General features: G+C 49.9%; 1 protein-coding gene across 4 annotated transcripts in view; it reads right to left on the bottom strand.

The window, feature by feature from the left end:
- The window catches only part of PKNOX2 (PBX/knotted 1 homeobox 2), a 280,359-nt gene that overhangs the window by 33,660 nt on the left and 222,325 nt on the right, over nt 1-24,374 (bottom strand). For all 4 annotated transcript variants that reach the window (XM_059675981.1, XM_059675979.1, XM_059675978.1 and 1 more), the window contains 2 exons: nt 12,316-12,487; nt 1,786-1,974 (listed from right to left, as the gene is read on the bottom strand). In XM_059675981.1, coding sequence (XP_059531964.1) covers nt 1,786-1,974; nt 12,316-12,487 — 361 coding nt within the window. The remainder of the gene's footprint in view (nt 1-1,785; nt 1,975-12,315; nt 12,488-24,374) is intronic.

Genomic DNA, 24,374 nt, shown 5'->3' with positions numbered 1-24,374 from the left:
TGACCCTGCTGCCCAGACTCACATGTCAGACTCAGGACCCCAACCCTGAGGGGCCGTTGTGACTGCCCAGCCCCCTGGCCTCCTCCTGTCCCCACCGTCCTGGTGCACCCCCAACACCAGAGCTTGGGGTAGAGTTGGGAGGGCCCAGGAGGGGAAACCCAGCACCTCTCTAAGGACCTGATTATTTCCAAAGACTGTGCTAATTTTCTGATATGATCCTCACATCTCTGTGAGGCACTAAACCCTCATTACTTTTCCTGACCGATGCATTCTAATTAGATCAACACTTAAAAAAAATTCACAATAGCCACAGGATGGCTTTCCATCTCATTAACTCCTCACTTATTATTTTCATGAAAATTACTGATAAAAATGTGCATCTCCATTTGGTGAGGCCTCACAGCCTCCTCGGCGCCTATCTTGCATCTCTCCCGTCACCCGGGCTGCGCAGCGTCGCCATGGTAACCCACAATAATAGAAACTAATAAATTACAAACGAGATGCTCGTTGAGCAATTATTGTCCTCTTTTATGCAAGTTTCTTGCTAATTTTGATCATAAGGGAAAGTACAATAAGACTCTGAAGGAATGAGTCTATTTCAAGAGAATATTAGCAAGCAGAAGTCTGGGCGGCTGTTTTCAGATCTGTAATAAAGTGATTTGGTGATTTCAAGCAATGGAAAGAGGAAATAAACTTCTTGCCTCATGCCCCGTGCACGCTCGTGTCCCACAGAAATCCCACTGGGGTGGCTGGATGTGATGCTTGTTGTCAAAATGTGCAAGGCATGCTGGCCTGTCCCTTCTCCTGCCTCTACCAACTTAGATTGCATGTATTGGTCCTTAAAACTTAAGGATTAAAAACGGCACCTTTCTTAGGCACTCTTTCCAGCTCCTCTCACTAATTCTTTTTTTCCCCCCACCAATCATTCTTGGAAGTTTTACCTGTGTCCCCAGGCCTGATTGTCTTATGAGCAGAGGCCACTGTAAACCTCCTGGGGACCCTCCCATGGGTCTGTCCTGGACTCGGGAACTAGGTGGGAGAGGAAGAAATCGGGAAGCCTATGGCTTATGTGGGTACCAGTGAGTATGATGGAAAGGCTTCACCAGGCAGCTTTCTCAGTTTGTAGGTTCTGGGAAAATATTCTGCCCATTCTCACCCTGAACACACAGCCACTGTTTCCACATTCCCCAGTTCCTAGGATGAAGGTGGCAGGTGACCCTTGAGAAACGGTGACTTGAGGTGACATTTACAGTGGCCCTGAACCTTAGGGAGACAGATGGGCTTGGGAAGGATGAGCAAGTAAACAATGACCAGGGAGAAACGCCTCAGGGGAAGCAGTCTTCATCTACTAGGTGGGCGGGATTCAGGACCACTTCCCCCAACGCTCCTCCCAGGAAACCAGGAGCTCAGTGAGCCTTCTCGAGAAGTCCATGGGCTGGGCTGGGCCCTTTACCACCTCTGTCCCTGCCTCACCCTCCAGGAAAGCATTCCATCTACTTAACTCCTATGCTCATTCCTCAGCCAAGACGCCAAGAATCACAATCACATTGTCCCTCTCAGCTCTGGTCACCTTCTAGGCACCACTACTGCTCTGTCGTGGTGAGCACTGGTCAGAAAGGGACTGTGGTGCTTGATGAACAGGAGGAAGAGTTGACCAGAGTAGGAGCCTCCCGGGGAAAGGATCCAATGAGTCTAATCCATTGTCCTATGTCACCAGGACCTTCGGACATTCCTACATCTGGCTTTTCCTAAGGCCTAGGAGGTAGGACCCTGGCCTGTGGTTACCTGTGAGTGAAGATTTATGGAGGGCTGGTTGGGGGAGTAGGGCCCCCCGAGATCATTCCTGAGCAGGTTGTCGCTGTGCATCTTGGTTTTGAGGCAGGTGATGTAACGGTTACAAAAGTCCTTGCAGAGTTCATTGACTTTCTCCAACTCCAGCAGGTGGATTCTCAGGACCTGGATTGCCTTCACCATCTGCGGGGAGGGAGGAGAGGTGAGCCCAGGTGATTATATCACATCCCCTTGCTGCCTTGACCTCCAAGCCCCAGGCACACCAGGGGACAGGAGCCCATGCCCAGCCCTAGGTATATGCTTTCTCATCAACATGGTTTGAATTTTCATGACCAACTGCTGATTGCTTGCTGCCTTGAGCCCACTGTTGTCACAGCTGCTCTTGGGCAGTGATGGTATTCTGAGAGCGGTACTGGCCTTAAAGGTAGAAGACCAGGCCCCCAACCCCCAGGCCTGCCATTTATGATCTGTTTGGCCTTGGGCAATAACTTAAGCAATCTGTGGCTTACTGTCTGACAAATAGGGATAAAGACATCCTCCCTAACAGCTGTGCAGGTTGGTTAAGAGGGTCCTATGAGTGGATGCACAAGCTGCAAAGAGTGAAGCCCGAATGAGGGCGAGGGAGATAAGATTAGAGTTCCTTGCAAGTGCCTCAGGGGTCAGGGACTGCCTATTCTTAAATAAGCCTGCTGAGTGTATCACGTGACACAGGTCACCTTGCAGATGCCCACTGATCCTCGCTGACTGAATGACTTAGTTAGGCCTTGGAAAACCTAACTGTGGTGGCCTTTTCCATGACCTTTGGGTTGGACGTGTACCTGTCACCTCTTCAAGTGGACAGTCCTAACCTTTTCATGGCAAGAAGCTATTTCTCAATAGAAATTTTTCTCTTTATCGTTGTTATTATGGGATGTATGGAAAATAGAGGATGGAAAACAACCACAAAAATGGCCCTTGATCCAATCATCCTAAAACAATGATAAATGTTCTTTTTCCACATGCATGTGTTTTAACACAGTTTTAGTCACATGTGCATACAAGTTTGTGTCCTGTTTTGCCCTTAGTTTACCAGTTGTAGTTTTCTAAGTGGCAAAATTCTTCTCTCTGTTCTCCCTTCTAGACCATGATCTCCTAGAGGCAGGAACGGTGTCTAATTTGCTCACTGTTATCCTCAGCACCAACACATGTGTATACTGATTAAATGTTTATTGAATGGGTGGCAGTTAGTTAGAAAATATATTTTCTATTTTTTTTATTGATTTTTAGAGAGGAAGGGAGAGGGATAGAGGGATAGAAACATCGATAAGAAACATCGATCAGGTGCTTCCTGCACACCCCCTACTAGGGTTGGAGCCCACAACCCGGGTATGTGGCCTGACTAGGAATTGAACCGGTGACCTCTTTATGGGTTGATGCTCAACCACTTAGCCACACTAGCTGGGCTGAGCAAATATATTTTTAATTGTTGCAAATTATTCAATGTGTGCCCTATTTAATCAATTTCTTATCTGGGGGCATTTAGATTACTTCCAATTCCAATTTTTCAATTTTATAAAAAAAATAGTGACTAAAATCTAAAGCTTATAGATTTTATTCATGTTTCTGCATTAATTTCTTAGGGTGAATTCCGGGAAATGACAGAAAAAACTGCTACGGGCATTGTTTAGGCTCGCGATAAATATCACCAAGTTGCTTTTCAAGTAAGGGCTGTTTAAATGGTGCTGGAGCAACTGGACATCCACAAGAGAAAAGGTGAATCTTGATGTAAATCTCACATCTTACATAAAAATAAACTCAAGTGGATCAAAGAACTAAGTGTAAGACATGAAACTATAAAACTTTTAGAAACAAAACAAAACAAAACACAGGAGAAAATCATCAGGACCAAGGACTAGGCTTACAGGGCTTACATTCGACACCAAAAGCACAACCTGGAAAAGGGAAACTTGGTAATTGGACCTCATCAAAGCGAAAAGTGTCTGCTCCTCAAAGACCCCGAGAGGAAGAAGAAAGGACAAACAGGCTAGGAGAAAATGTTTGCAAACCGCGTATCTGACAAAGAGCATATCTAAAACCTATGAAAAGCTTTCAAAATGAAACAGTAAAATAACAAGCAATCCAATTAGAACATGGGCTAAAGACAACGTCAGACTTTGCAAGGAAGAGGATATGCAGATGGCAAATAAGCACATGAAAAGATGTTCAATGTCATTAGCCATCAGGGAAATGCAAATTAAAGCCACAATGAGATATCGCTACACGCTTACAAGGATGGTTAAATAAAAAGGAGTGATCACACCAAATGCTGACAAGGGACAGGACACTGGATCCTTCATACATTGCTGGGGGGTGTGTAAAACAGTGCCGCCCTTCTGGAAAACCTCATAACAAAACTAAGTCTATGTTTGCTATACAGCCCAGAAATTGCACTCTTGGGCATTTGTCCCAGAGAAATAAAAGTGTATATTTACTAGTACACAAAAACCTTATTTCTAATAGCCCCAAACTGGAAAAAACAACAAAATATACTTCGGCAGGTGAATGAATAAAGCAATTGTGGTACACCCATATCGTGGACTAGTACTCAGCAACAAAAGGAACAAACGGTTGATGCACTCAATAACTTGGGTGGATTTCAAGGAAATTATGCTGAGAAAGAAAAACCAGTCTCAAAAGATTATATACTGTAAGATACCATTTACGTAGCATTCTTGAAATGGCAAAATTATAGAGATGAAGAAAAGATTAATGGTTGTGGACAGTGGGGTGGGAGAAGGGCAGGAGGAATTGCTCAGTATCTTGACTACCATAGTGTGTACATGAATCTACACGTGTGATAAAATTGCACAGAACTACACACACACACACACACACACACACACACACACACACGGCCGTAAAACTCATGGAATCTGAGTAAGGTTGGCTGATTGTATTTTGTCTACTTCCTGTTTGAGAAACTGTTCTATACTATAGTCGTGAGAAGGAATCAGGACCTTTCTGTACTATTTCTTACGAATACATGTGAATCTCCAATTATATATATATATATAAAAGTAAACAGTGGTTAGAGCGTCTTGGGTTTAATTCCAGGCCCTAGTTGGGGTGCAAACAAGAGGCAACCAATCGACGTCTCTCTCTCACATTGATGTTTCTATTTCTTCTTCTCTCCCCTCTACTCTCTCTAAAAATAAAAAGTCAATGAAAAATACCCATTGAGGATATCCAATAAGGATTAAAAAGAGAAAGAGACAGAAAGAGAGGGGGTGGGGGCTTGTTGCCTTTGGAGAGCCATTTATGTTGCCATAAGTAATATACAAGAGTCCCTGTTTAACCCTCCCCTCCCACTTCTGGCGGGTATTTGGATGCCCAGGAAAACAAGGAGGGAATCTCTTGCAGAGAATTCTGACTTCTGCTGTGCAGAGAACTGCCAGCGCCACACCCCTCTCTGAGCCTCATTGGCATTTCAAGTGGAAAGTGCCTGGGTTGGCATTTGAATTGTCTGATGGGCAGGGACTATACTCAACTAATTAAGGGCTCTTGAAGTTATGAATTAGACTAAGTGTCACTCAAAGGCCGAAACCAACAATTTTGGGTCTTCACGCAGGGCTCAATCACAGGGTCTTGTCCTAAGTGCTTCCTCCATGGGGCTGAGCTGATGGAGCCTGGGCTCTCCCAGGCCCAGAGAATACTGACTTTGGTATTGATTATTTGAACTAAAAAATGGGGTTAGGCACTGAATAAATATTTGCTTTTGCCTGAATTATCTACTTGACTTTGGCCATGAAGATCTTGTTTTATATCTAGAGTAATTAGCACAGTACAAGGTGTTTATTAAATGCTCACTGATTGGTAACAATACCCAAACATTTCTTATTCTATGCCCCAGTCCGTGTACTAGACCTATGGCATGCCTTATCTTATTTACCTCACAACCACCTCCGCATTTTACAGTTGGAGAAAATGAAGTCCAGGGGTATTGTTTACTTGTTTAGAGTCACACAGCTGGTAAGCGACAGAGCTAGGATGTGAAGCCAGGTGGCCTGTGTTGCTCTGCCCTCAATCCGGGCCCTTGGAATTTCTGTGTACAAAATGGCAGTGTAAAGGTGCATGGTTTAGGAAGAAAGTCACTCAGTGACAGGAATTATGGGATTCCAGAAAAACCAACTAGCTTTGGGGATATTGAAGTTATTTCCAGATCCCTCCCTGGCAACCTCCCCTCATTCAGCTGCTCTGACTTCTCTCTCACTCCTGGTCTAGCCCAGGAGTCAGAATCCCTCACCCATGCAGGTGTCTGCTTCCTCATGTGGAAGAAGAGGGGAGTGGGCTGTCAGGTGCCTCCGATGTTCTGACTCCTGCCCTCAATTCACGGACGGCGTGGAAGGGGCACTGGGAGACGATCTGGCCGCCTGTGGTGAGCAGAAGGGCCAAGCCTCCAGGACACAGGCTGCATGGTCTCCAATCAGAACCTCATCATGCCAAAGCTCTCTGTTCTCTCAACCTGCTTGTTGAATTCTTCCATGAAGTGACCAAATTTTCTCCTGCCTTAACAGAAAGCGCTTGCTCAGCCTCCAGTGGGCACCAAGAACATCTAGTGCTTCTATCAGCACCGGCTCCCTTAATTCAATGTTATCCATTCGACGTGAATATTGTCTCACAACGTGCCATAGGCTGGAGAAAGCACCTGCCTGGAATGAACTGTCCAATTAGCTTTATCTTCTCCGGGCAACGGAATCCTGGTTCAACCTTTCTTCTTTTCCCCTTTTCTCTCTTCCTTCCCCCTTTCTTCCTTACGTCTTCCTTTCTTCTTTCTTTCTGTTTTTTCTTCCCTTCTTTCTCTTAGCTTTCCTTTGCTGGCCCAGTCTTCATTTTTAATCAACATTTTATTTACTCATTTATTTTTAAATCTTCTCAAGAAGCAATACACCCATATTCACACACAGCAAAGTACACACATTTATTCATTTATTTTAAAAACATAGCCAATAAGGACTTATTAAAAGAATCAGAAAATACAAATCCGTAAAACAAACTCAAAAGTAAAATCCACCTGGCTAGCTTTGCTGAAGTGAAATAGACATGCACTGGGATTAAACTGGGTCTGGTGCTCGGTGCTCAAAATGGACCCACCACTCGGTCTGACACCGCGCAGTGGAAGGATTACTTTTTTATGGAATAATAGACTTGGTTTAAAGATTTAAGCAGGTAGTGTAAATCATCATGGTGTTCTGAGGCAATGAATATGGAGGACCTTTCAATATTAGAGAAAAAGACGGGCAACGCTGATAAGGCGGGGCGCTGCCTGGTAGAGCAGGAAGCCTGGTGTGTGTGTGTGTGTGTGTGTGTGTGTGTGTTGTCAGTCAGCCTGGATCTGAGTCCACCTGCTGTTTAGAAACTGGGTGATACTGGGCCAGTTGCATGACTTCTCTGAGCCTCAGTTTCTTCATTTGTAACATGGAGAGAGGATCATCCCTAGCTCACAGGATTGGTTAAGAGCTGAGGGAAATAATAATGTGAAAGTGCTTTAGGAACCACAGGGAATCAAAAGCATATACATTTTTTAACCTCTTTTAATAACTTCTAATATCTTGCTGGCTTTCCTACAGCTATTCCATATTCAGCTAGTGGAAAAACAATCACTCCCAGTTTTTCTTCTGTATTTGTGTTTTGTAAATCATCCTCTGTCCTACATGTTTGCAATTTGGGGTTTTTGCTTCTAAATCAGAATAAAACTCGGATTTATTGGGCTATTTTTCTAAATGATCAATGTCATATAAAAAGTCATTCCAAATTTTCTGGAGCAATAACCATTCCATTTGATTTAATATCATCTACAAATGTGATAAATGTGTCCTTAATTCCTTCCCCCAGATTTGGCTTCCTTTTTCAGCTTTTCTCCCTCCCTTCTCTTTCAAAATAAAGAAACAGCCCTTGTTTTCTAAGAAGTACCCTTCAAAGAAGCAAAACAAGCTGCAATCTTATATTTTCATCTCATGCCATGTGCACTAGCCCCAAGGGTCCCAGGACAGAACACGGATGGGGCTCCTGGTTCCCATGAGGTCAGGTGGCCCCAGGAGTCCCAGGACAGAACATGGATGGAGCTCCTGGTTCCCATGAGGTCAGGTGGCATGATGCTCCAAATCGCTCATTTCCTGCCTGGGTATTCCAGACAAGCATTTAAACTTTCTGTCAAGTTTAGGGTGACAATGCTTACACGGTAGAGCTATTGTGAAAATGGAATCAGATAATGTATGTAAATACATTGGGAACAGAGTAGCTATTTGATCAATGTCAGTTCTTTATGCCAACGTGCCCCTCCCGCAACCAAGTTCCTCCTGAAAAGTAGCCTCTCTTGTAGGATCGTGGCCTCTTCACTTGATGGTAATACATCTTGCCTTTCAAATCAATTACAGACAGAGCACTTTACAAGATGCAAAATGCTTTTCTCTCCATTATCTCATTTGAGTCTCATAACCACGGGGCATGTCTCCCCCGGAGATGAGGGACGAAGGCTGAGATGAGGTGCCCTGCGAAGTTGCACGCAGCAGTTAAGGAGGCGCTTCCTCTGTGAGCTGGGAAGCTGGGACGGTTCTCTCTCACTTGCAGAGGAAGGAGTTTATAAACACACAAGCTCTGATATTTCCTGGGGGTCATTAGGGCAGCCGAAGCTAAAATCTAATCAGGAATTTTTCCAGACCCGCCCAGCTCTGCCCAACCAGTTGTAAGTGTAAGGTCATTGGAACAAGAAATGGGACTTGGAAGAAAGATGAAGACCAGGGAATGGGAACTGCCAGATTATGGGGGGACAGATGAACATTTTCTGGAAGCCATCATGCATGACAAGGGAAACACTTTTAAGTCAGTAACAGGTCACTTCTCAATTCGGAGAAGGAGTGTGGTGCCGAGGAAGGCGGTGGGCTTTGGAGTTACACCCACATGGTGCAAATACCAGCTCTGTAACTTTGGGTTCTTAGGCCTTGAGCTCCTCTGTGAAATGTGGACAGGACCACTGAGAGAACCATATGGCAGAGCAGTGGGCTTTGGAGGCCGAGCCCTGGGTCTTCCACCTGCTGAGAGGCTCTGGCCAGTTTTCACAGTCTCTTGCACTCAACTTTCCTCCTCTGTAAAATGGGACAACAGTGACCCCCTCAGAGTTACAGTGAGGACTGAATGAAAGGTGGGCAGGAAAGAACTAAAAAGAAGAGCTGGTGCATAGAAAGAACTAAGAAAGATGAGCGAAGGGGTAGCGTGGCCATGTGGCTCCCTCTGCTGCGTGCTAGCGTGTGACCTTGAGCTAGCGACATCCTCGTGTCTCAAGCTCCTCATCTTAAAATGGGAATAACAGTAATAATATGTGCCTTGTGGGTTTGGAAATAGGATTAAGTGAGAAATTATATGTAAAGTGTTTGGAAGAGCAGCTGGCACTTAACAAGTGCTCTATAGATGCTCACTGTTGCCAGCTTAGATGGTTTTTCCTTTCCCTTTCTCCTGTCTGTAGGATTCCTGCTCCTGTCTGAGTGAAGGGAGTCTGCACTGAAGGCTGAGGGAGAGACTGAGCAGGGCTGGTGAGGCCTCTGTGTGCCCGGAACTTGGGCCCTGCCTCCTCAGCGTGGCCCAGGGGCCTGTGGGGCCCCATTTCGGAGCTGGCTTTGCGGCCAGGCAGCCCTAATCTGTCCCTTGAGCCACACCAGAGTCTCATTAAAACGTGCCCCATAAATGTTAAAAAATTTACACATAAAAAAATTCCATGCATGAAACTGAAACCATAGGTTTTACAGCCTTGGTTTGAAATCTTGCATAATATATAAAACCTTGGCCCTGCACTGGGGGCCCGTAAATCAGATTTTATAAAACAAAAAGCTTCTACTTTTCAAAGGGGTTTGGGGAACTTGCAAATTTTACAAACTTTACCAACTGCCAGTCAGAGGGGGTTGGACCCGAGTGGGGGGCCGGGGGGCAGGTAAGAGAGAGGCCTGGTGAGCACGGGGCGGGAGTGGGGATTGGCGTGGAGAGTGGCTATGGCACTAACTGGGGGCATCCCAGCCTAGCCACCAGCGTCGGAAAGGGGAGGTACAGAGGGTCAGAGTGTGGGGATTGGGGGAGACCTGCTGGGGGTCCTCTTTTTAAAAAATATATTTTTATTGATTTCAGAGAGAGGAAGAGAGAAGGAGAGATGAAAACCTCAATGATGAAAGAGAATCATTGATTGGCTGCCTCCTGCACGCCTCCTCCTGGGGATCAAGCCTGCAACCTGGCATGTGCCCTGACGGGGAATCGAACCCTGACTTCCTGGTTCATTATGTGGAAGCTCAATTGCTGAGCCACAGCGGCTGGGTGGGGGGTACTCTTAGGAAGTAGGACTCTATTGTCCCAGGGAGAAGGGAGGGGTGATGCAGTGGAGGGAGAGCATATGAGGAGCCATAGGCTGGTCCTGGTCCTCAAGTAATTTCCCTTCTCTGGACTGTGCTGTCCCATCTGTACATGGACTTGCTTCTTTCCACAGCTGTGTCTCCTCGTGTGCAGTGGGAGCAGCTGGCTCCCAGGAAGGGCAGTGCCCTCAGAAACTGCAGTCTGGGGACCTCTCTGGTCTTCGGGCAGCTCCAGGAGAGCTCAGTCAGCGTTCCCATGGGAACTGTCCAGGACACTTTCTGGGAGGAGGGGAGGTACTGCATGCAAATTGGTGTTGTTTTGGGGGGCGGGGAGGGGCGCATGCAGCTAGAGGTGGGAGGAGTCATGCCCAGTGGTGGGCTTGGTGGGGTGGGGGGACATGGAGAGGGATCAGAGCTCGAGATCCCAGGGCGGGACAAAGTTTTGGGGACCTCCGTGTCCTCCTGATAATTTCATCTGTGAAAGTCAATATTCAAGGGCAGAAGAAAGCCGCCCTGACACGCACATATATATATAAAATAAATCTCTCAATTATCTCAGCTCATTGGCTCGGGGTCTCTCATTTTATGTCCCTGCTCTGCTGCGCAGTATATCTGTCCGGATAAAGAGTTACAGTCCGCTGGGCTACGTGTGCGGGGTTGTAAAAAATACAGATGCCAGATTAACTGGCTGTGGCACTCGGCAGCTGATTGAGCTGATAATGACGCGATCTGACCTTTTTCTAATTTCTAATTATGTGCATCTTGGCTGCGCTGGCTACATGATTCCTGTTCTAATGACGGCTCCTGTGGTTGGCCTCATCCTCCCGCTCCCTACTGCAAGAGGGCGGCGAAGGGCACTGCTTGGCTCCCCAAGTAAAGTTTTGGGGAGGCGGGGCTGGGAGGCTAGAACGCCTTGGCGTAAGGATACTGCACTTGAGACGAACCTTCCGGATGGTATGCGTTCTTAAAGGCCATTTAGTTCCACAAGCCATCTCACTCGTGTGTTTTTTACAGTCACTGGAGATGGGTGTATTAGATCTACAGGCAAGGAAATCGAGCTTCGAAGCAGTGAAGTCAGCAAAGCCACACAGATGGTGAACAGGGAAGCCAGCCCTGGGCTTTCATCTCTAGGTGCTCCTCCAACTGTCCCCATGGGAACAACTGACCCATCATCGGGGGACACTTTGTAAAGTAGATGGTTGTCTAACCACTATGCGGTATACCCGATAATAATACGAAATAATACTGAATGTAAACTGTAATTTAAAATATTTTAAATCACAGAAAAAAATAAAATAATTGATTGACCAATCTCCCAGCCAGGAGTGTGGCTCCTCATCTGGGTAAATCAGACCACGTGAGGGGGTGGGATGTCCAAGGACGACTCCACCAACCAGACCACTCCCAGTCCGGTGACCTGAGGGCTGGGGCCGCCAGGGCAGCTTCTACAACACCCACTTCCCCTGGGCAGGCTTGGCACATGGCTGGCCCTTAACCAAGGTTTGTTGGTCTGAGTCAGAACTCTGAATACGTGAGTGAGCAGACCTGGAGACCCAGGGAGTGTTGGCAAGGGGCGCACGGAGCCAGACACTCGCTGGCATGTCCAGGCCGCACAGAGCAGCAGGCTGCAGTGATGACCTGGGTAACACACTGGGTTTGAAAGCCTGATCTCCTGCGTCCCCCTAAATGGGCAGGACATCCGCTGGCCTCATTCTCCACAGGACTGTGTCTCCAGGTCTCTCTATCTGCTGATGTGCTTGAATGTGCCTGTCCCCTCACCCTCCACACTGCAGCACACTGGCCTGGCGAATTACTAACGTGCCAGGACTCCAGCCCTCAGAACCACTGCCCCAGACATTCTGGGTGCCACGCCCCTCCTCTCCTCCTGGCTGCATGGCAAGAGGCTGGGGGGGATGCATGTGTGCAGCGGGCAGAGGCCAGAGAAGGGGAGAGCTTAGGCAGCTAGACCTGTGCCTGCAGCTCTTGGTGTAGGGACCGTAGAAATGGTTCTCAGTGGCTAGAGGACCATCTAGGGCCCGGCCCACAGTGGCACACAACACCTTGTGCTGAATGAATGAAAGGATCATTTCTAGGGCACTTGGAGGGACCACAGGGGATGGAGAAGCTAGCAGGGGTGGGGAGGGAGGGTCTTTACCAGATTGTCCAGTTCTGGGTCATCGCTGAAGAAGGGTTTGTGCTCCTGCTCCTGCTGGTGGACAAAGTTCTCGATGTCCACGTCAAAGCTGGCGGAGGTGATGCACTCCGAGCCCTGGGTGGCCTGTTCACATTTCTCAAACAGCAGCGTCAGAAGCGGGAAAAGAGGGTGCCTGTGGGGACAGCAAGAGCTCACACATGCGCACAGAAACCTGCGGCCGGCTGGGCTCAGAAGCCACGAGGGCCCCTTCCCCATGCTCCCCGCACTTCTTCTCCCAAGGCCCCACTCCTGAGATCGTCCCCAGCCCCCACGGTCAGCCCAGATGGCAGCAGTTCACGCCCTGCTGGGAAGACCCAGTCTCCAATCCCTGGGCATAGGGGGCGATCTCCTCCCCACCGGCGCCTGCCTTTTCTCTTTGGTAAGATAACCTGCCTGTGTATCTGATGAGGGTGAGGGGTGTAACCCTTCAGAGAAGCAGGTGTCCCTTTCTGGTTTAAGGTCAACCCAGGAAGGAAGTGTGGGAAGTGTCCAGACAAGTCCCGACCATGAACATTAGCGGTTGGTCAGACACCCATTCTCGGCTGTCTGGAGCCAGCCGAAGGCAGTGCCTGTGTGTCTGTGAGTGTTTACAGGGGATGAGCGTGAGCCTGAATTCTGGTTGCACATGGCGGGCAGGTGTCTCCACCTGCTCTGCATCTGTTCGCTGACTCGGTTCAGGCCAGATACCCAATCACAGGAATATCACCTCCCTGCACTTTCCCATCATCCCACACCTAGCACATCCGTAACCACCTGGTTATCTGCATCATATTTGCTCACTGTTGTCCTCCAGGACCGTCTCTGTCTTAATGAGCCTTGTATCCTTAGGGTCTTGCCCTGCATGCTCATAGCAGGCACTTAATACTCAGTGACGGACAATGAATTAGGGAATGAGGAGCATGTGAGTGAGCGGGTGGTATGTGTGTGATGTATTCTGTAAGCTGAGGGCTTACCTCGCTGGCTCTGTGGGTCTTGGTGAAGACGCCACCCTCTCTGGGAAGTTCCTCTGACTGCCCCTCCCTCACACTACGCTGATGGCTCCCTGAGCTCTTTGCTTTATCACCTGCCTTCCTGACTAGAATATGAGCTGCATAAGGGCAGGACGTAAGCCCACCTTATTCACCACAGTCTGTTCAGAGTCTAGCAGAGGCGTGAGGATCCAACAAATATTTGCTGAATGCATATATGTTATGCGTGCACACCTGTGTGCACACATAAGTACATATCACTCTTATTTCTCTGCAGCATGTGTGAATGACTATGTCTTAACTCCCAGTATGTGTGCATATGTTTGCACGGGTTGTTGACACTGGACCTGGAGACCCCTCCTTCCCATGGTGGTCCCCGAAAAGCATCTGCACCCCCCCCCCGGTCTCTTTCTCAGTCCCCTGGGACCACACAACCTATCTCTTCCTTTTTGATTAAGCTCTGCCTGCTGGGAGAGGAGGAAGCATGTGTCAGGCCTCGCCCCTGGGCCTCTGCGAGAGGGCATGCTCTGGCCAGTACTTTCCAGTAACACTCCTGCCACAAGGACATGTTCTACACGGTCTGCCCTCCAACACAGAGCCAATAACTAGTCGAAGTCAATATGACTGTTGCCCTGGCTGGGTGGCTCAGTTGGTGGGAGCGTTGTCCTATACACCAAAGGGGTACAGGTTCAATTCCTGGTCAGGGCACATACCTAGGTTGTGGGTTCGATCATGGTTGCGGCGCATATGGGAGGCCGCAGATCAGTGTTTCTATTTCACATCAATGTTTCTCTCTAAAAATCAATAAACACATATCCTTGGGTGGGTATTAAAAATGATGACTTGTGCCTAGGACACCGAGTTTTTTGCTTTATTTAATTTTAGCTGATGTTAATTTAAACAGCCTCATGTCGCCGGTGGCTGCCACACTGGAAAGCACAAGACTCGAAAATACACTGGACAGTGCTCCCCTGGCACACTGTGACCAAACACAATGCACGGAGGACCGACGCCCAGCCTCACAGTGCTGGCCGGTGGGGGCCCTCCCAGCCTGTCCACTCTGGGGTTCTCATAATTCTAGGTGCTTAGCCCCCCATATATGCTGGCCGTTCTCCCCGGGCTCAGGGGCAGTGGGGGGAGGAGTCAGGGCCCACTTCAGGCGGGCTGCTTGGCTCGCAGGGCCTGCCCTGGACACTGCCTGCTCACCCTTGTTTTCAGAGCTGATGCATAAACAGCTGGCCGGCAGGCTGGGTTTTTGTCTGCAGGGAAAAAAGGGTCAATATCTGAATGTGGCCCATCTGTGGCCCCAAATCTCTAGAAGACCTATGCAGCCCCCCAGGAAGCCGGCAGGGAAAACCGCGGCTCGCTTAGCCCTCAGCTAAAACAAAGAGCGAGCAGGTGAAGGGTTAAACTCCAGCGTAAGTCTTCATTTGCAGCCACTAATGCCGCAGCATATTATGGTCTAATCTAAGCTGATCCCAGTTTAATGCAAGCCTCTCCTGGCCCTGTGCGGAATACCAAAGGAAGCCTCAGCGGCTGTGATTTAAGCAGCGCTCGCAGCGCTTTAGCTGAGGGACACGAAAGGCAAATTCCAGACGGTGTTATGAATTATTGCGCCTGATGAACCTTCCTACTCTCAACAGATGCCTGCTGCCATTTAAACAGCCACTAGATCAATTAGGAATGAAAGGCACAAATCGACTCTGTACAAGGGCACTAAATTACCAGGAACTAATAATCCGCAGCGCTGTGCCAGGTGGTGGGTGCACCCCGCCGGTCACCGCTGGTTCCCTTCTCTCGTCGGAGGGGGGTGGGCAGCTGCTGAACGAAGAGGGGGCACCTGTGTGCACGTGTGTGTGTGTGCACCTGTCAGCGAGGCCAGTGGGAGTGTTGTGTACATGTGCTCTTGTGTGTTTGCATTGTGTGCACACACAGTGTGGGATGTATACAGTACGTATGCATGTGGGTTGTGTGTTTCAAGTTGGGGTGCAGATTTTGTGTTTGGTGAATGGAGTGTGCATGAGCCCTACATTGTGGGCAGCGTGTGTGTATGTGCCATGTGTTGTGTGTGTGATCTGGGCGGGGATTCAGTATTCTGTGTACACAGCATGAATAGGGTATGGGGTAGGGAAAGAGGGATCTACTGGTGACTGCATCCCTCACATACTTGCACTAGAGTTGGGATGGGGATGGGAGGGTGGTCCCCTCTGCCACTGTCCTTGCCCCGAATGGAGCAGAGTGATCAGGGAGGGCCCCTCTGAGGAGGCGACATTTAAATGAAGCCTGAATGATGAGGAGGCAGTCATACAAAAATCAGAGGGAGAGGCTTTCGGCAGAAAAAGCAAAGCGCCTGAGATAGGAATCAGCCTGGTGTGTTTCTGGAACAATATCCAGATGATGTGGCTGGAACAGGATAGTCAGGAGGGGACTGAGGGAGGTGAGGTTGGCGAGGTGAACAGGACTCAGATCACAGTCTCAGATAGAGCTGGGCCTTGGGTGGGGTGCAGGTAGGGGGGCGGCTGGAGGCCTTGTCATGTACACTGGGCCACAGCACAGGTCCTTTTCATAAACCTCTCACTTCCAGGCATCAGATCTCCCCAGAATGTGGGGGGGGGCATACTTGGGGGTGTTTTCTGGGAGCTCCTGCTATCTCTCAGAAGAAGGAAACATACTTCCCATCCCCCCCAAATTAACGAGGGCCACGGAGCACAGAGCAGGCTCCCGGAGGCTGGCATGGCTGCTTCTCTCCAGTCTCTCCTGACCCGAGCCAAACTCTCAGCTCCAAACCCTCCCTTCTCACACCCCACCCTCTCAGGCTCCTGGCTGGGTTCCACCTCCCCCTCCCCCAGGTCCCTGAGCCCAGGAGATCAGATGGCATCTGAGCTCAGCCACAGGTTTCACATGGACTACACCAGGGTAGGGGCTGCCTGTGGCTCCCCTGCTCTATCTATCTGGATCCCTCCGTAAATCCAGACTGTTCCCTGCTACTTCAAGCGTAGGGACCGCTGAGACACTGCATCACCCCTGAGGACCAGAATCAGCTTCCCAGTGACTCAGCAGGGTCTGTGGCTGCAGTCACTAGGCTTTTCCAAGGCTGTTCCCAGCCCAGGGCCCAGCCCCTCCCCGGCTGCCCAGCCTACAGCCGTCCAACTAAGGGTGGGCCTGTATTTCTAAGCTACCCCCCAACATCACTGCCTGCGGCTGGAGATGAGGCTGGCAGCCCAATGCAGGCTTGGGGAGGGACAGGATGGGGTGACAAGGGCAGGAACCCCGAGAGCTGAGTGTCTTGGTCAGCAGGGACATGAATGTCCCTGTGTGTGCAGGCATGGAAGGGGAAGAAGGGTTTCCAGGGAGACACGGGATATGGCCCCTGAGCTTCAGTGTGTCCTGGTGTTGCTGTCCAGATCTCCCCCATCAGAGAGATAGAAGTAGGGACCTGGAAACTCGGTCCCAGGCCCGGAAGATGAGGAACAAGATGTGAGAGATGGCCGCTGGATTTTATTTCCAGAGGACACCTGACCTCCAGAGGAGCTCACCTGCTCTCGCTGCTCTCTCCCCTCTTCTCCCTGTCGCCTCCGCCTGACCGCCCCCCCTCCACCCCAATCTCTCTTAAGCCGTTCAAAATTTGGAGGAAATAAATCTCACCGCTCAATTCAGGGAGAGCTTGAGCCTCGTCAGTGCAGAACAAATAGAAGGAGGGAACCTGCATGACATTTCACTGAGGAAGAGAGGTCGTTTCCAGCCACTAATAAAAAGGATTTGACACAGACTAATAAAGAGAAATGAATTTCTCTAATGGCCTAATTTAGCACACTCAGCACTGTGCCCGCTCCTGGGCGCCGGGAGGGGGGGCAGAGCCCCAAGCAGGGAGCCGCATGGCTCCAGGGCGGGCAAGAAGAGATGATCTCAAATAACATTTTATTATTTCTTTTTTCTTTTCCAGGTCCCCACCCCCACCCCACCCTCATCACCTCTCCCAGGAGCATCCGAACCAAAATCAAGCTCAAGATACGCACTTCCTGTTAACAATCCAGGGAAGCGGCCTCTCGCAGCCTCGCAGCCCTGCGCTGGCTGCAGCAGTGATTAAACCCGATACGTTGATTTCTACAGGGGTTTAAGCCATCGTTTGGTTTAATTACCTCTGACGTTTCTGCCGTTGTGTTTTTTACATCACCCCAATTCACCGGCCTGCAATGCCCAGTTTGGGGCCAGGAGGTAGAGGAGCAGCCCCCGACACCCTGGCCCCCAAACTGGGCAGGATTTGGGCTGAAGCCCCAGTGGAGTGAGTGTCACCCTCTCTGTAGCAGCGGAGAGGCAGGGACCCCTTGCTGAACCCCAGTTTTCCTTCAGCGCAAGGTGTAACACTCACACACACACACACACACACACACACATGCCCTCACACAGATGCACACACGTGCACGCACACTGGTAAGGCTTCTGAGCACATCCATGAGCACGTGGGCTTCAGCACAGCCCCTTTAGCTCTCCCCACCTCCTGACAGGTGTTCTGAACCTAAACTGCTCTGTAGGTCTCCCGAACATTTTCAAAGACCCCTGGGATGGAAACCATGACTTCCTGGTAATTCTCGTCCTCATCCCTGACTTAATTCCCCTGTGAGGGTGAGGCTTCTTTCCTTTTGTTAAAGGGACTCAAGAAAAGGCAAGAGGACCCTTTTCTGCTTCCCTTCCTTCCTCCTGGGGCAACCGAGGTTAAATTGCTTTTAAACATTTCTTCCTGCATAGAGGATCAGAGACAGAGAAGCAGAGACAGGAAAAAAGAAGGAATGCAAGAAAGAAAAAAAAAAGGCAAAAACACAGAGCTTTAGAGAGGCTAGGATGCAAAGAATACGAGAGACAGGGATGGAGAAGGGATACATGGACGGAAACAGCGCTGCAGGCTGGGGGCAGGGCTGGCCGCATGCGGGAGACATTAGTGCTGGTTCTCTTTCTGGGTGATAAACCTTGTGATTCACAGTCATGCCACTCCATCACTCCAGAGCCTCTCAGCCATCCCTTCCCTCGTGACCTTGGCCGGGACTGCAGACCTCAATTATGGGTCCAGCCAAGTGTGTGGCAGCTTGCCTGGCTGTCCACCTTCTCCCCCTGGGACTGACCTTGGAGCCCCAGGCTGTCCTGCACCTCATCTCCCAGCCCAGACTCATCGGCTGGGGAAGAGGCAGACAGGGGACGCCAGGGCAGCGCTGACCCCTCCCTGGGCCCTGGCTGCTTCTTCCATTGAGGGTACAGCCCCTCAGCCCTTCCAGGCTGGGATGAGGGTAGACGGTGGTCCAGAGCGTGGACTGTATGATAGGAGAGCCACATTTCTGGGTGGAAATTTCAGGGGGACCAGAGCATGGTCTGGGCCCAACTGCCACAGAGGACATCAGTCTGCTGGCTGCTGAGGTGGCGGGAGGGGCCAAGCAGTGGCCAGGCCGGCAGCCACCCGACCGAGTCTGCACTGACGCACGTGGAGGTCTCCAGCTGCCAAAGGGCCACCAACTGGAAACTGGGCTCAAGGGCTGGAACCCTGATCGTCTTTGTCTAGGGCCCAAGGTCAGAGGTCACTGGGATCCCAAAATCAGAGGCAATGCCCCAGAGCCAGTTTCCAGGGCGGCCTGCTGCCCCTTTCCTGGGCATCTCTCCACTGCCAGAGGCCCCTTACAAGTAGTCACTGTGAGAACCGTCGCCATGTTTCTCCTGGATGCTGAGGAAATCAATAAGCATCCTCAGACAAACACGCAACATTCACAGTGTGGCCTCACTTTTCAGTGTGTCTCCTCAACAGACTCCCAGAACGCGGCGGATGGACAGAGAGCAGGTGGCCCCCGGCCCGTATCTGCACAATCGCCCTTCACCAGCTCAGGCAACCAGACGCCGGGGGCTCCTGCTGGTCCTTCCGCCTCTGGGTCTCTACCTGTCCCTTCCAGTCATTTCAGAATCCAGCTCCGAGTGCCATCCCGGCTGCGCAGGCGCCTGGAGGGCGTCTCCAGCAAGAGGAAGCGCTACCTCCTCTGAACCATCGGGGATGCTTCAGGGTTTCCACCCGGACCGCCGCCTCCTTTAGGGCGAGAAGCTGGGAGCGCTGAAAGGAGTCTAGACTTTGGGGTCACATCACTGTGTGACTGAGGGGCAAGTGACTGAGTTTCTCTGAGTCTCAGGTTCCTTTTTCTGTTGTTAATCTTCCCCTGAGGATATTTTTCCCATTGATTTTCAGAGAGAGTGGAAGGGAGGGGTAGAGACAGAGAGAGAAAAACATTGATGTGAGAAGGACACAGCAATTGGTTGCCTCCCACACGCACCCGGACCAGAGCCAGAGATCGAGCCTGCAACTGACCAGCATTGAACCCAGGACCCTTCAGTCCACGGGCCGACACTCTATCCACTGAGCCAAACTGGCGAGGGCTCCGTTTCCTTCTTTCTAAAGCAGGGACACCACCACCACGCAGGTACCTGTAAGGGTTCGGGGAAGAAGCACGTGGAGTGCCTGACGCTTAGCAAGCTGCTCCTTTTCCCTGGAAGAGGAAGTGTGTGGGCACCTTTTTGATTCAGAGCAACACTGACACCATCCGCTCCAATCAATTTATATTCCCACCTCCGTTGACTCATGTGGCAGGGACAAGCCCACATGCCAACCCAAATAGAGGTACAGAGAGAGGAGAAGAGAGGCCACGTGCATTTGATCAGAAACCCGGACCCTCCTTTTTTAACCAGAACAGCACTGCCAGTCAGCATTCATTTTTATTTCCCTTGGGACACATTCTACTGGCTGTAGCTGTGTGCACAGATCTGTCTTCCTCACTGCATGCTGAGCTCCTCCGGGCCATGCCCGTCCTCTTTTTGAATATCCAGGGGTCAGGCACAGTGCCTGGCACACAGCAGAGGCTCAGTAACTATTCAGTGAATCGATGCATGGGAACGAGCGAGTGAATAAAGAAGCCCCGACTGCGAGAATGAAGGTTCCAAGACACAGTCCGGAACTTCTTTCCGGCTCAGAATCCATTCCTGCTGGGGTACTGGGATCAGATACTGCCATCTGGCAGTTTCTAGCCACAGTTACTACAAAAAGATTTGCCTGCTTTGGGCTCTGCTGGGGTGTGTGTGGGGGGGGGGTGGGTTGGCAGGGTCTTGGGGGGAGGGGGTGATGTGGAGGCGGTGCCTGCCCAGCCCTCCACTCCTCGCGCTCAAAGGCACCAGATGGAGAGAGCGGAGTGGGGTGGGGGAGCAAGCCAGCAGCTCCTGCGGATGTATTTTTACTTCAGGTGTGACGCTGACACCGTGCGGGTGTATTTTTAGTCCTGCCCAGTGGGCGGTGTTAGCCTGGGTTGTCTTGGAGAGGACTTCTTGTTGCTAAATTGGAATTGCATCGGCTGGGGTCCCAGGGCCCCAACTGTCGCTCCTCCCCAGGTGGTGGACAGCTCTATTCCCGGCAAGTGTGGCCCAGGGTTGGCCACAGTGTGCTCTGCCCGCTCCCTTCACACACACACTCACACACACACACCCCTCCCTCCTGGCACATTTTAAAAAATGTGAAATCTCAACAAAGTGATTGTTAAGGCTAGTCTTCAAGGACAAGAATACCAAGAACCTAAAACCTGAGACCTGGTAGGATCTCATGTCCAGCCCCTTCATTTTTTTTTCAGTTTTATTGAGAAATAGTTGACACACCTCACTGTGTAAGTCTAAGGTGTACATCATGATGGCTTGACCTACATATATTATGAAATGACTAGCACAGTAGGCTCAGCTAACATCCACCTCCTTATAGAAATGTATTCATAGAAATACAATGAAAAGACAAGAAAAATGGGGGAAATGCTCCTTGCGATGAGAGCTCAGGATTTACTTTCTTAGCAACGTTCCTGTGTATCACACAGCAGTGCGGCTATAGTCATCCTGCTGTACGTTACATCCTGGTTCTTATTTATCTTATAACTGGAACCTTTTCACCTTTGACCACCTTCCTCCAATTTTCCCTCCCCCTCCTGGGAACCACAAGTCTGATCTCTTTATCTAGGAGTCTGATTTGTTTGTTGCTGGTATTTTTTTAGAATCCACTGGTAAGTGAGATCAAACAGGATTTGTCTTTTTCTTTCTGACTCATTTCGCATAGAACAATGCCCTCAAGTTCTGTCCATGTTGTTGTAAATAGTAGGTTTACCTAATTTTTTAAAAAAATATATTTTATTGATTTTTTACAGAGAGGAAGGGTTAGGGATGGAGAGTTAGAAACATCGATGAGAAAAAAACATCGATCGGCTGCCTTCTGCACTCCCCACTGGGTATGTGCCCGCAACCAAGATACATGCCTTTGACTGGAATCGAACCTGGGACCCTTGAGTCTACAGGCCGATGCTCTATCCACTGAGCCAAACCAGTTAGGGCAGTAGGTTTACCTAATTTTTATGGCTGAATAATGTTCATATATATTGCTTCCATGTCTCGGCTATTGTAAAAAATGCTGTTATGAACACAGGGGTGCGGATAGTTTTTGAGTTAATTTTTTGTTTCCTTTGACATATACCCAGCAGTTGAATTGCTGGATCATATGGTAGTTTACTTTTTTGAGGATCCTCCACACAGTTTTCCACAGTGGCTGCACCAATTTACAATCTCACTGATAGTGCAGGAGGGTCCCTTTCTCCACATCCACGGCAGCACTTCCTGTCTCCTGATTTTTTTATGACCAGCCCCCACATTTTAAGGAGAGATAACGGAGGCACAGAAAGTATCTTCCCTGAGGGTAGGCAGCTAATGTGAGCCAGTCAGAGCTCCTACCCAAGTCACCAGAGATGCCACCAGTCCCGAGAGAGAGCACTTCGGGGGAAAGGACGACGTGGAAAGGGGAGCTCTGTCCACGGTGTCTTGGTGGCTGGCAGGCACTCTGTAAGTTACAAAATGCCTTTCCATGTACTTATTGCATTTAAACACCCAATATTCTTATTAGTCCCATTTTACTGATTAGCAAACTGAGGTGCCATGGGTTAAATAATTACATCAAGTTGGTAAGTGACTGAGTTGAAATTTAAATCTGGGTATCCAAACTCCAAATGTTGTGCTCTTCCCCCGTCCATGTGCTGTTTTTGAACGATTATTGGAATCACTTCATCCTCCTCCCCCTTTTCCTCTACTGTCCTTGAGTCACGTGTCCTGGGGTCTCAGAACTGAACTGCCATGTTGTCCCTTCAAGAAGCAGGACTCCTGCAGCGCAAGAGAATCTCTGCTCATCAAACCAGTTTCCAAAAGAACCTGTTCTCCTAATAGTACTCTGTGTTTGAACAGGACTTTAACATTTATTTATTTATTTGTTATTTTTATTTTTTATATGTTTTTATTGATTTCAGAGAGGAAGGGAGAGGGAGAGAGATATAGAAACATCAATGATGAGGGAGAATCATGATGGGCTGCCTCCTGCACGCTGTCCACTGGGGATCAAGCCTGCAACCCGGGTATGTGCCCTGACTGGGAATCAAACCCACAACCCTATTTTGGTGCACGGGAGGATGCTCCAACTAAATGAGCCAGCCGGCCAGGGCCCGGGCTTTAACATCTTTATAGACCTTACATTTTCTATCTGACACCCACCTGGTGGGGGAGGAAAGCTTATCTAAAGAGGTTCAATGGTTTGCCCAAAGGTAGAGTCAGAAGTTAGACTGAAGTCTCAGTCTTATGATCTTTACATTTGACCAAAAATGGACTAGTGCTTTGGAAAATCGGAGAGTTGCGCTATGGTTAAAAGAAGGGCAAGACTGGTGAGAAATCATCGGCCACCTGAACCCCCAGGCTTTGCTTGTTGTTCTCCTTCCACCTCACCCACCCACCCCATCGCACTAGCGGGAGACCCGCCTGCTGGTTGACTTCCCTCTGGTAATGGGGCAGATCCAGTTTAGTACTGTAACTCCTCGCCAACGAAGCCATCCTTCGCTCTGAGCCTCTACATGCCAAGCACTGGCACTGCTAGCATTCATTGTCTCCTTCAAGCCTAACATGACCTCTGAGGAGGCAAGGCATTGGCACTGCAGGTTCGGCATCTCGTGTTGGTGGGCTTTGTCTTCACAGGTACCCGGACTCTCAGCTCTGCCTAGGCCAGGCGGTGAGCTGTGGGAGCAGCAGGACCCACCGCCTCTGAGCACACCTGCTTCCTGGGCCCAGCAGCTGCAGCCTCTGCACCTGCCAGCAGGATGTACGGAGGCAGGGCTTGGGGCGGGGTCTGCAGATGCCTTTAGGAAGGCAGGAAACAGGCTTGTTCTGGTGCCAAGGAGAATGGAGCATAGTTTACTCTTAGATTAAGGCTCCAGTGGGTTCACGCCCCTGACTACAGTCAACAGCTGGGATGCTAGCTCTGAGGCCACTTGCTTCAAACGCCAGGAGTGTCTATGAGAGCCCCGCCCATAAAGCCCAGGACGGATGCGCCTGGAGCTTTGACCCCCAGCACCTAGTCCAGAGCATCTAAACTCCTTGGAATGGCTGAACTCCTCCCCCACCATCCTCTGGCCCCTCGCCCAGCCGTTCCAGGGATGGCCAAGCCCAATGCCAGGAAAGGCGGAGGGTTAAGGCCCAGGGTCAGCTCCCTGGAGCCAGAACACCCTTTGGTCACAAGGTGGAAGAGTTCCCTCAAAGACACTTCATTAGGAAGTACCAATTCCCAGGGTCCTGGCTGGGCTGCTGTTCACGAGGACAGTCACAGCAGGACCAGCCCCAAACTCGGGGTTCCTCCCACCCCGTCTTCCTGCCCTGTCCGGGAAGGACAGCTGGGCTATCATTTCTGGTGGGTTTCACCTCCCTTAGGAAAAGCAGTGCAACTCTCCCACACTGCACCACGGCCAGCAGCTTGCAGGCAAGTCCACGAATACTTTTCTGAGCCTATCCCATGTGCCAAGTTTATGTGACACTACTTTCTATGTTGTCTTCCTCCCACTCCTCGGACTGAAGTCTTCCTTATTCTGAACCCCTCTTGGAATCTAATGTGAGGCTTGCTACACAGCAGAGCTCGGTACACGTTTGTTTGAATTGCAGTGGGAAGAGCCTCCTACTGGGAGACCTTTCCTGCCT

Source organism: Myotis daubentonii, chromosome 19 (assembly GCF_963259705.1).
Source record: "Myotis daubentonii chromosome 19, mMyoDau2.1, whole genome shotgun sequence".
Classification (NCBI taxonomy): Eukaryota; Metazoa; Chordata; class Mammalia; order Chiroptera; family Vespertilionidae; genus Myotis; species Myotis daubentonii.
The sequence above is the reverse complement of the archived record's forward strand: the minus strand, read 5'-3'. Positions and strand labels throughout refer to the sequence as shown.